We start from the raw sequence: 12328 nt of genomic DNA, 5'->3' as shown, positions 1-12328 counted from the left end.
ATCGACATAACAAAAAATGTATGCAAGACAAAAAGAAGAAAATGGGCAAAACAGATAGATGGGAAACAAAGACAAAAGGGACATAGCATTCCGTTCCTAAAGCTATCAAAATAGTGGACAAAGAACATATTGAACATAAGGATAGAACAATAGTGTGGTGGACAAAACATCCTGTCCTTTTTGTCCTACATTGACCTCTAAAAGTTTTAATGGATATACAAAAATCAAAAAGTATTGAAAAGTACGCCTTCTGCCATTGAGTCCTTTGATCGATGGAAATCAAAGGTCTCTACAATTAGGTGTCATGCAATAGAATATTTTCTCAAGACTTTGCGTGCCAGGCACCTAAACATGCATTCAATTGTATTGAGATACAATAGCCACAACATTAAACCCAAAACATCAAAAAAGAAAATATAGCTACCATCAAACAATGGTGACAATGATTGAAATATCATATATCAAATTTGTTAAGGGTATAAATGTATTGATTTCCATTAATAAAAAGCTTCCAAGCTCAAACAAACCTAACCAGAAGTAATTAAGCAAAAACACACCTTGCAGACCATATGTCCATGTCAAAAAAGAAAATATTGCTACCATGATTGAAATATCATATATCAAATTTGTTAAGGGTATAAATGTATTGATTTTCATTAATGAAGTAAAAGATTCCAAGCTCCAACCAACCTAACCAGAAGTAATTAAGCTAAAACACACTTTGCAGACCATATGTCCATGTCCATGGTACATTCTATAATCCCAAGTACGAGTTGTAGAGCTTGGTAGTATGAGGAACAAATGTAAGAAATGTTAGGATCACCTATGGCTTTATATCATAAAGATATGAAGTAGGGGATACAAATTTAACAATAAGACAAGCATCTCATAGCGAATCACAAGAGAAGGTCTCTTATGCAAGATGTTCTACAAGTTTGTATCTATTATCTTCAAGCACAAGAACTTTCAATATGACCAGTGTCAAGAAAAGACACATCTAGAAAACCTTGACTAAACTATGAAAAAAATTGCTATGAATTGAAGATAGTGAAGCTAATAATCAGTCAATCAGAATTCAATAACATGTAGCTAGTACAATCCTGGCTTTCCAAGACCAACTTATATACTTACGCAATTTATTAATGATTATGGGGCTTCATTGTCGCAGAAGAGAAGGTAACAATGCAAAAAGTAGTAGTTCGACAAGTTCTACACGAGTACAAAAAAGGTAACTAGCTATGCAGTTTGGATCCGGAAAACAGCGCAAAAAAAACCCCTCCATACCATCTATAGAGTGCACATGGATCCACATTAGGGAAATTTTCTGCATTAAGTGGCTAAGGTACAAAGATCTAAGGCAAAAAACGTCAAGTAGAATATATTTTGATTTGTTATATACATCAAGATCCTTAAGCAGACACTTATATGTAAATGCAATGTCCAACTACAACATGCAATACAATAGCCATTAAGCAATTATAAAAGGTTCATGCATCTATAAAAAACAAACGATAGGAAGTATGATACAACTAGGGGGCCGACAGCACTGGCATGCATTTTCTGGCAAACACCAGCTCAACATGCTGGCTCTGCCATACAAAAAGATGTAGACCTGCTGCTAAGTGAAGCATGTCTTCCATCATGACGAATATGAAGATTTGCAGCTATCCACTGTGGTATGAGAACTGGCAAAAAAACAAGGGATGAAAATTAAACAACCATGTAGTGCCCAATGTCTGTTTTGGCTTAATCCCTGGTCCAACGTGCAAGTCTACGTACAAATGTATGATCACAAATATATGCTCGAATATTAATGATATACATTACGCCAAATAAGCTGGCAAGGAAGATTTTAGAATTTGTGAAAATTTAAAATTTTTTTTGCTAATGTCATACGATTTCCTGTAAGTAATACTACCAAAGCATCGGTACAAGTTTTTTTCTGAAAACAATATGATGTGGCTATGCATCTCACGATTCATATTACATTTCACTTGGCACGAAACAAAAATTGGCATGTTCATTTTCATCTCGCATGGATGATCCAATTGAAAAAGCGTGATCCAACACTTTCCAAACTAAAAAAAAATGGCAAATTTGGACACCAACTCTCGCTCTGAACTCACCTACATCCAAGTTCACGCAAGGTTCATGACCAATCCATATTAAGGAAAAAAACAGCAAAGAAAAACCCAACAAAAGCTTTATATCTCCCTTCCCGGAGAAACTTCCGTTCAGGCCTAGACTATCCAAATGGAGAATCAAATGGAAAAAGAAGGGGAGGAGCACATATTTAGGAGCCAATTTCCTGCAGTCCCGGTGCCGGAGAACCTCACCGTGACGGAATTTGTCCTCCAAGATTGGCACCTTTATGCAGATAATGTCGCTATTGTTGAGGCTCAGACAGGGAAACAACACACATACTCGCAGCTTGTTCACCACATCAACTCGTTTCGACGCGCTCTCAAGTCGGCGTTTAGCATCAAGAAGGGGGATGTGGTCCTAGTGGCGCTCCCTAACATAGTGGAATACCCCGCCATCGCCCTGGCCATCATGTCCACCGGCGGAGTCTTCTCCGGGGTAAACCCCGCAGCCCATCCATCAGAAATCCTCAAGCAGGCAACTGATTCTGAAGCGCGCCTTGTCGTCGCGAACAATGCGTACTACGAGAAAGTTGCCCATCTGGAGATCCCGAAAGTAATAATTGGCGAATCTGCCAAGGACACAGCTGGTGCATTTTCCTATGAAGACATTCTTAACCGTGGTGGTGATGAAATCCACGATGCTAGTAAGACGCAAGGAAGCCTTATCGGTAAAATGTTAGACGTTGATGACGGAGAAATGGTAACGCCGGACGATCTATGTGCGTTGCCCTACTCCTCTGGAACCACCGGCACTTCAAAGGGCGTGATGCTGACCCACCGGAATATCGTGGCCAATCTGTGTTCGACGCTTTTCGACGTGCCGGCGGAGTTGATAGGGAAGTATACGACGCTAGGCCTGATGCCCTTCTTCCATATCTACGGGATAATGGGGATATGCTGTGCGACGATTCGAAACAAAGGGAAGGTGGTGGCCATGTCTAGATTTGATCTCAGGGCCTTCTTGAACGCATTGATAGAGTACGAAGTGAACTTCGCGCCGATAGTGCCGCCGGTCATTCTCATGTTGGTGAAGAATCCGGTGGTCGAAGGGTTTGACCTGAAGCGGCTGAAGCTCAAGGCCATTATGACCGCCGCGGCACCACTCGCTCCGGAGCTGCTCAGATCGTTCGAGGAGAAGTTTCCTGGAGTCGAGGTGCAAGAGGTAAGAAACAAAGACTTTTTGGGTTTTGCTCACTGGAGCGGCCGATCTAACGTCATCCTCTCGGAGAGTGTTTGTTTTGTTAACGTTTCGGTCGCGTTCTTGACTTGGCTCCGCTTTCATGAGAAACAAGCTAATTTCTTCAATGGTGAATTTCTCTTTTTCTTATGAAAATGGAATGGCGTCAAGCGAGGCAGATTTAATGTTGGACGCCCGACCTTTGTTCAAGGGTTGGGTGTTAAAACGACAACAAATGTTTCTCCTGATAAAAAGGTTTCACCATTCTTGGGGGTCATCTGGTAAAATAAACACTAATACATGGGACACATTCATGAAACACTAATACAATATTTGATACTACTCTATTGATAACTTTATGTAACAATAAAATACAGCTTGGAAGTGTGTCAGTGTTCTTATTGCCAAAGGTTTCTAAGAGGTTGTTTGACAGCTCTGTGGGTATATGATGAATCTATCTTAAATATTATAACAAATTCATGAAACTATATTTTGTTTATGAATATGGGACTAACATTTGGAATGTATTCATGTAACACTTTGTGAATGTCCAATGAATCAAATTCATGAATGCTTAATTCTAGTATTTCATAAAGTTGTTTAAATTTTGAGGTAGATTTTTGCAACACTAATAAAGTGTTTCAACTGCCAAAGAACTCCTAAGGTCTTCTTCTCGTTAAGGGCAGTTTGAAACAAACACACATTCTCTAGTGGCATGCATGAAATATAAAAATTCCTTCTGAAACCGTTTCCAACTCGGAGGTTTAATTGTATTTTCATGAGAAAATATTTGATTGCATTTGGAAGAAGATATTGGTGCCATTTGGAAACAGAAACAAGTAAATATTATTGGGTTTGGATCTAATTGTTCCACTCCTGGATGTGGTCTAGCTGTAGCTAGGTTTCGTTGGACCTAGTCCAGATCCAGCCAAATTTACCCAAAGCCTTTTGAACTGTGCAGGCATACGGGCTGACAGAGCATAGCTGCATCACTCTAACCCACTGCGGTCCATCACATGCAAGGGGAAATGCGAAGAGAAACTCCGTAGGGTTCATACTGCCCAACTTGGAAGTCAAATTTGTAGATTCTGATACAGGAAGGTCTCTCCCCAAAAGTACAGTGGGAGAGATATGTGTTAGAAGCAAATGTGTCATGAAAGGTTTATATCATCACCATTTCCACTACAACCACTTCAGTTTGAACCTACAAGCTACTGATCTTATTTCGTCTTCCCATATACATGTAAGGTTACTTTAAGAACAAGGAAGCAACGGAGCAGACTATTGACTCGCAGGGATGGCTCCATACTGGTGATATCGGATATATAGATGACGATGGAGACATTTTCATTGTTGATCGGGTCAAGGAAATGATCAAATACAAAGGTTTCCAGGTACCACAGTTATATTCTTTTATTCTTTCCCACAAACGTTAACAAATATTAATTATGAAAAGAATAATTATACTATTTCAAAAGCAATCCTCCCACTTCACCGCGACAAATTCCTCATCATTTTGAGAAGAAATCCACCATCTCCTTTGTACATGGCAGAGCTGCATTATCAATGCCTCACATTGAGACTTGAAATGTTTGATAATTGTTTAATATACTATAGTCAGAATATAAGAGTGGCAATTAAAAATAGAAATGTTTCGTCGCCTTGTGCATTTACGGGCAAGAGATTTGCAGAAAAAATGGCTGAAAAAAAAGTGAGAAAATAGAACTTTTTCTCTTGCAGTATAGCTGTTTAAACGTAGATGAATACAAAAGAATATTTTCTAAGGTGCTAATATCACATTTTTTCATGATTTTTCATCTGTCAAGTCACACTTAGAGGTGAAGAAAGAAAAGTTCATGAACATTTAAGATCAAAAGGCCAGTTCGATAATCTCTATTGCACGAGCATGAAATGGCACAGCAGATGAAGTCAACCATGAACCCTCTTGCATAACTAAAATGAATCCTCCGCTTACAAGAGCTGCTAGACCGCTATTAATGATCATGCTTTTGTATTTAGGTAGCGCCAGCGGAATTAGAAGCAATCCTTCTTTCTCATCCTTCAGTGGAAGACGTTGCAGTTATCCCGTGAGTAGCTTATTTTCCTAAACCTGTAAACTTAAAAGATCTTTTTTTTTATCTTGAGGTGAAGCCACTTCCAGATTACTCTTGTGGCTACTAAGATGGCATCAAATTAATGTTCATAACTCTCTTCTTGATCATTAGGCTTCCTGATGAAGAGGCAGGAGAAGTACCAGCAGCATGTGTTGTGATGGCACCAAAATCCAAGGAGAATGAGGAAGACATAATGAAGTTTGTCGCTTCCAACGTTGCATCTTATAAAAGAGTGAGAGTGGTACACTTTGTAGAAACGATTCCAAAGTCGGCGTCAGGAAAGATTATGAGGAAGTTCCTTAAGGAGAGCATATTGAAAAGGTTGAATAAGCGACCAGTACCAGGTACCTGAGAGCAATGTCCATATCCGTCGGGGCGATGGTCCGAGTGCAGTTTACACCGTGCTAGATAAAAATTAGTAATGAATAAGATCCTTTTCCAGGACAGCAAAGAGAAGAGAAGAGAGATGCATGTGTGTGTGTGTTGAAAAGTCTATACTGCTGCGTGTTGGACCTATTGTTTTGAGATAGTTAAAATTTACAAATCATTGCTAAAGTCATCATAAATCCTACACCACGGCTAATGTCAAATTAATGGTTAGCTTTTTATCTATGTGTGTGCATGTGTATGTGTGTTGAAAAGTTAATATTGCTGTGTGCTGGACATATAGTTGTCCGACAATTAAAATTTAAAAATTGTTGCTATAACTGCCACAATTCTATCACTAAAGTCATCATAAACTACATGCCATGCCATAACTAATGCTAATTTAATGATTTTTTAACGATAAAAATTTAAATTTTAACCATCCAACAACATCCAACACATGGTAGCACTGAATTTTGTGGCTAATGCAAATTTAATTATTATGTTTTAAGGATAAATTTTTAAATTTTAACTATCCAGCACATTGCAACATTGAATTCATATATATATATATATATATATATATATATATATAGTTGTTCCTAATGCAGCGATACATCTGAAAAATGTTGTAAGGCCGTTCTTGGATTTGATAAAGACGATGCATTTTCTCTAACTATTGTACGATTGAAAAAGGAAAAGGAGAAATACAGTAGCCACCAATCATGGCAATATTTTGAAAATATTATTGATAAATATTATCATTCTCCAGAAGTCAGATGAATCATGACAATATCACCCGTTACCGGGCAAGTAAACGGATAACGGTGCCCTTTTTGAGCTACATTAATGTCTCAACTTTGCCTCCTTATCTACTTTATGCTTTTGAATTACAAAACCTGTTATTAAATGGCCTTTCTTAGAACTACGATCAACTTTAAGAGGATGTTATTCTCAGAATTTGAGACCCATGGATTTAAGTTCAGACTTTCCGTCCTCCCCTCTCTGGTCTTAAATCTGATCTTCTTGTCATTGCAAAAAATAAAATGAGAATATCAAGTGTGGATTTTTAGGGCCAAGTAAAAAAATCATTAGTGTCCAAAATTTCTCATGACCAAGAAAAGTTTTTTCAACTAATTGATCAAGGACAGTGACAGTTGAAATGAAGCACCTAAGAGGTTTGGTGAAATTTGGTAAAGATTGCCACAAATACTTTGAATATCCATCCAAAATATAAAGTGTCTACCTTCCATGTAACTGCTAACCTAAGTTTTATGTTTGGGTGTTTAATGTAATTAACAATAGCTTGATAATACATCTCCTATAGAACAATGACAAACTAAATGGCATCCCTTACTATCTTCTAAATGGCATCCCTTACTATCTTCTCCAGTATTACCTCAACACACTTCTGCCCAAAATTGACCAATGTACCTGCCAAATCCCCACCCACCCTGTCTAAAGAGGCTGCTTACTTGGAGAACTTGAAGTAGGTTATAGAGTTTATCTCTAAAGATTTCAATTAATATATGATTTTTAAAATAATTTATAATGGAATGTTGCAATCCCACCCCACACTCCCCACTAAAAAAAAAAGAAAAGACATACACATGTATGGATGTGTTATCTTAAGTTCCATTGTTGAATTTGACTCCCATACTAACTAGGAAATATTTGTTCCAAGTTTGCTTGAGTGCCTTGTTGTTATCACCCCAATTTTTTCCAAAAAAGGGTGTGTTTCTTTTTCACTCAAGTCTCAATTATTTCATCTAGATTTAATTGTTGGGCTTTAAGCAGCACCTAGACCCAAAATAAATTCGCGACAAGTTGATCCAAAATGAATCTCTAAACTCTTGTCCGATCCCAAACACAAAATTCAAATTCAAACCCAACTTTACACATGAGATTCAAATCCAAAATCCATCTCCCGGATCCAAATTAGATCCAAAACCCAAGTTTAAATCCAAATCGTGCATTTCAAACTCAAACTCCAAAATTGAGATCAAAACGACAAAATTTGATGTTATCAAGTGTCGCATGTGTGCGCGCAAACCTTCCCTTTTGTTTTATGTCTCGTCCTCGCACCAAAAATATGTTTAAACCACTCACTAGAACGTATCAGTGACCCATTGAACCCAATCCAGATTTAAAATGAGTCCGGAGTCACTCAAAACAGAGTCGGCCACCCACTTTTAACAAAAATAATCTTTTTTTTGACATTTTAAATAAAAAAGAATAGTTTTACACTTATAAACAGATTTTTATTATTATTACTTTTGTTTTGTTGATTTTTTAAAATAATCTCGTGCCAATGTGCGTGAGCGCATCATGCGGTCTTGCAAATGAGCACCACGAGGTTACACAAGCATGCACGCAAATGCGCGTCACGTAGGCCCCCCTTTCTTAGCTAAAACCACCCCTTAAGAGGCAGATTTGGCCTGGCTAGGTGGGCAGGCCTACCCAGACCCCAAAGGGTTATTTGCAGGGCTAGTGGCCGATCCCACTTAGTCAATGTCTATTTAAAAAAAAAAATTATTCAAAAATATTTGAAATTAACATGAAAATCTTGTCAAATTCAAAAAATTCAAATTTTTAGTTTTGGTTCCAAATCTCCTTATAAATACCTCCACAATCCTCTCTCTTAGGCATGGGCTGACCATTGGAGAATTTATAATGCTTTTTCACTTGATGCTTTATAGTTTTCCTTAGCCCTCTATTTCTATTCTTTTCTTCTTCTTCTTCCCAACCTTGGGAGCAAGTCTCTCCAAGTTCAAACTCCTCAAGGAAGCACAAGAAAATCTCTTGGAAGAATACTTTCATAATCTTAAAGCTTCACTCAAGGCGACCTTAGGATCATCATCTAAAAGGTTTATTTTTAATATCATCCTCTTGTTTTCATTCCTTTCATTTCCTCTTGCCACCTCCCCATGGCTATGCAATAAAGCTCAAATGATTTGAGTTTTTCTATCCAGAATCGAAGGTTATATCTTGAGTGCACCGGGAATATGAGCAATGCGAAATAAATTTCATTTCTTTATTTATCTCAAAAAATATGCTAGTTATATTGCTTGAAATGATGCTCCTACTTGATCTATTAATTTTCTTTAATTGATGAGCAAATGCACGGTGAGAATGAGTGTTTGGGTTGAGATTTTTTCATTCTTATGCTGATTTTTCAGGCTGGGATTTGTCCAACTTGGGAAGCCCTTCATGAATATGTCAATGTTAAAGTGCATATTCATGTATTTTCACGCTTAGTTTCTTTCTTAATCACCTGATTAGGGACCCCAATGTGTGCTTTCTTACGTTGCTCTTCATTTCATGAATGTTTGATCTTCTTCCATACTCGATGGTGGAAAAAATATATTCTCTTGTAACAAACAATATAATTTTATGTTCATACTTAAAAACATGTTTTTCAAAAGATTTTCAAAAGCAAATATCCTCTCTAATGAGGCCTTGGAGGCCTCAATTTCCTCTCTGACCTACATAAAAAAGTGAAGTCAGATATTTTCAAGTTATTTATTGATTTCAACCCTTACGAAAGCATATATGTATATACATGTTATATACTTGTACGTACACATGATTATCTTTCTTTCTCTTTCTCTCTTTATGATTTAACATATTCTTTTAGAAATATTCATACATGTACATATGAATATATATATGTGTATATCTCTCTCTAAAATCTCTTTTTCTCTAAAATCTCTCTCTTTCTCTCTTTTTATAAAATCTTTTTTTCCCTATCCATTCTATTTGGTACTTCTTTTCATAAAGCTTTCATATACGTATACATATGTATATATCTACATATATATTTATATATAAGTATGTATATGTATACATATCTCTCTCATTTTTAAATCTTTTGCTTTTGTGATTTTCAAAATCTCTTTCTCTCTTTTTCTATTCCTTTCGGATTAAAGTATTTTCTCTTTTCCATTTTTTTGAATATTTTTCTCCCAAGATCTTTTCATTTGCCGACTTCACCAAGATCAAAGCTCAAGTAATGACCCAATATGAAATCATGATGGTCTACCACCCCATTTCATTTTCAAAAACTTTTATCTCTTCATAAACATATTTATGACAATTTTATAGAAATGAGGAACTTAAATGTATGTGATGGTAGGAATGCGTTTAAATGAATGTCATAGTAGGACCGAATGATTTTCTTCTAATAATGTAGAACCAATGCATCCATACATTTACATTCAATTGCAAAATCACAAATGATCGCAAGCACCCTTCTAAAAGAACTTAAGAAAGATGAGATGTAGCTCTAGCTACATAACAACCAAATTAGAGCAAAATCTCAAACCTATAGAGAACACTAAATCCACTTTAAAAGTTATTCCCAAAGGTTTCCAAATGATATTTGCAAAGATTCATCAAATCAAAATGGTTCACACTCTCAACTCTCAAGTGACTCTTCAAAACTTTTTCAAAATCTTGAAGCCTCAAATCTTCAACATTTTCTCAAACACAACACCATTTAAAATGAAAAAGATGTTTAAGCCAAATAAACATAACCCTTAGATTGATTATCCTCGGTAAAGGCACCAGGGACAGTCAATCTTCGTACCAATGGGCAAGTCTCTTTCTCTCATTTCAAAACAAAACATCATTTTTCTGGAGCACTCAAAAAAAAAAAAAAATTGGGATGCAAACACTTGTATGTAAAGGTGCGCTTCGGGCCTAGCTAGAAATTGATAGGCAATCAAGTACCTGGCTTGTGATGTACCAAGCCCTAGGCTGGCTATCCAACACACCTTCCATATGACTCCAACTGTCTCAGCTGGGCCAAGACAGCATACTTGTTTTTGAGCAGCCGATCCAAGGTGGGCTACATAGATGGTTCGATCACTCAACCACCAAAAACTTATCCAAAATATCATGAGTGGGAAAATGAGCATGATATGGTAATGTCAGGTGTTCACATGCAACATTTGCTATATATATATATATATATATATATATATATATATATATATATATATATTACTGCAAATGGAGACAACTCACCCATACTCACCTCCATCTTAGATAAGTGCGGGATCCAGAGAGATAGGACCTACCCTACTGATATGAAATATGATTCTTTCTATGTCTTTACCAGGGTACTCAAGCCAAGGATAAAAGTAATCTCTAAATTATATAAGTGATTTAATGCCATCTAGATCCTAAATACATTAAAGCAGGCATGCCCTAGATTTGAAAAAGTTTTAACTGAAAATCTATCTAGATCTTATAAATTTAGGGTTTGCAAACAAAAGAACTCTTCGCAGTAGATGTTTGCACTCCTTTGTTCATCATAGATCCATGCAAATGTGGATCTAATCCAAATACTGCATGCAACTAGGGACAAACATGATCAAGATGAGGTCCCTAGGAATCGGTGTTTTGGATGCGACCTTGTTTAGATCCCATTCATAATCCGAATTTAAATACCAGATCCATGCAATATGAGTTCAAATACATATGCAATTCCAACTAATCCTCCAAGGCTTTAGATTCCATGAGATTCAATGACCCAACCTAGGTTCAATATGTAGGTTGAGATCCAAAATGAAGATCCATGGCCAGTACTAATGTTCAAAATTTATATTAAGATTTATATTCAATGTCATAGTCCGAATAAAGATTTACTTAGACTTTGGCCTAATAATGAAGTCTAAGGTTCAATTTTAGAGTTTTGAGATCACATAATCCAGAGTCATTGTTACGATCCAAATCCAAAATCCAATCCAAATTTTAAAACTCAGATCCATGTTTATCAAATGATGTGGCGGTTGAAATTGATCTAAGATCCAAAGTTCCATATCACAGGTTTAGAGGTCAAATAAGTTCCCAACCTTGGGAGGTCCAAATCCAAATTATAAGTTCAAGATCCAAAATCATTTAGGCCTACATGGTCAACATATGAGATCTGACCCAAAAAAAATATTGAGACCTATAAGATCTAAATCCAATATTTTTTCTCTTCATAATAGACTAACCTCAGACATTAGGTGAATTCTAGCACAAGTTAATTAGGCTAGGTCATCCTAAGGTCCAGTCTAGGGCTTTCATAATTGTGGTTTTTAAGGGCAGCCTTTGTTTAGCCTTACAATAAAGCCTAATGGTAGAGTTGATCAAGGGTTTCATCTTGATAATGCAGGGACCTAAGGTTTTAGAGATCATGGTTTTAGAAAAAGGAAGCTTTTCCTTTAAAATAATTGAGAAAGTATGCTTTCTAAAGTGTACTCATCTAGGAATTCAGCCAAACTAGGGTTTTCATGTGCCTAGACCACCAACAAGGTCATAATACAAGTCCTATTTTATGGAATTCTAAGTCAAACTGTTGTGTGCAACATTCGTGAGACTACAACACTAGATCAAATCATAATGCATTTTGTATGTCTACATCTATATCAATAGAAGGTAACCATATGCAATGAAGAAAGCTAGAACGAACACAAAATTCCAAAAACCAAGTACTGAAATGTAATAAATAGAAAAGGGATAGGGGGCATACCTGACCT

At 36.6% G+C, this 12328-nt stretch overlaps 1 protein-coding gene across 1 annotated transcript; it reads left to right on the top strand.

Moving 5' to 3' along the window:
* Window positions 1–2148: 2148 nt before the first annotated feature.
* On the top strand, window positions 2149–5881 carry LOC116248608 (4-coumarate--CoA ligase-like 1). The gene is made up of 5 exons (XM_031621494.1): window positions 2149–3306; window positions 4283–4481; window positions 4570–4715; window positions 5341–5408; window positions 5547–5881. Exons 1-5 carry the CDS (start codon window positions 2254–2256, stop codon window positions 5785–5787), a joined length of 1707 nt encoding a protein of 568 aa, XP_031477354.1. The 5' UTR covers window positions 2149–2253; the 3' UTR covers window positions 5788–5881.
* The last annotated feature ends 6447 nt before the right edge of the window (window positions 5882–12328 follow it).

The sequence above is a fragment of the Nymphaea colorata genome, chromosome 2 (assembly GCF_008831285.2).
Source record: "Nymphaea colorata isolate Beijing-Zhang1983 chromosome 2, ASM883128v2, whole genome shotgun sequence".
NCBI classification, from domain to species: Eukaryota; Viridiplantae; Streptophyta; class Magnoliopsida; order Nymphaeales; family Nymphaeaceae; genus Nymphaea; species Nymphaea colorata.
This window is presented reverse-complemented; position numbering and strand designations above follow the sequence as displayed.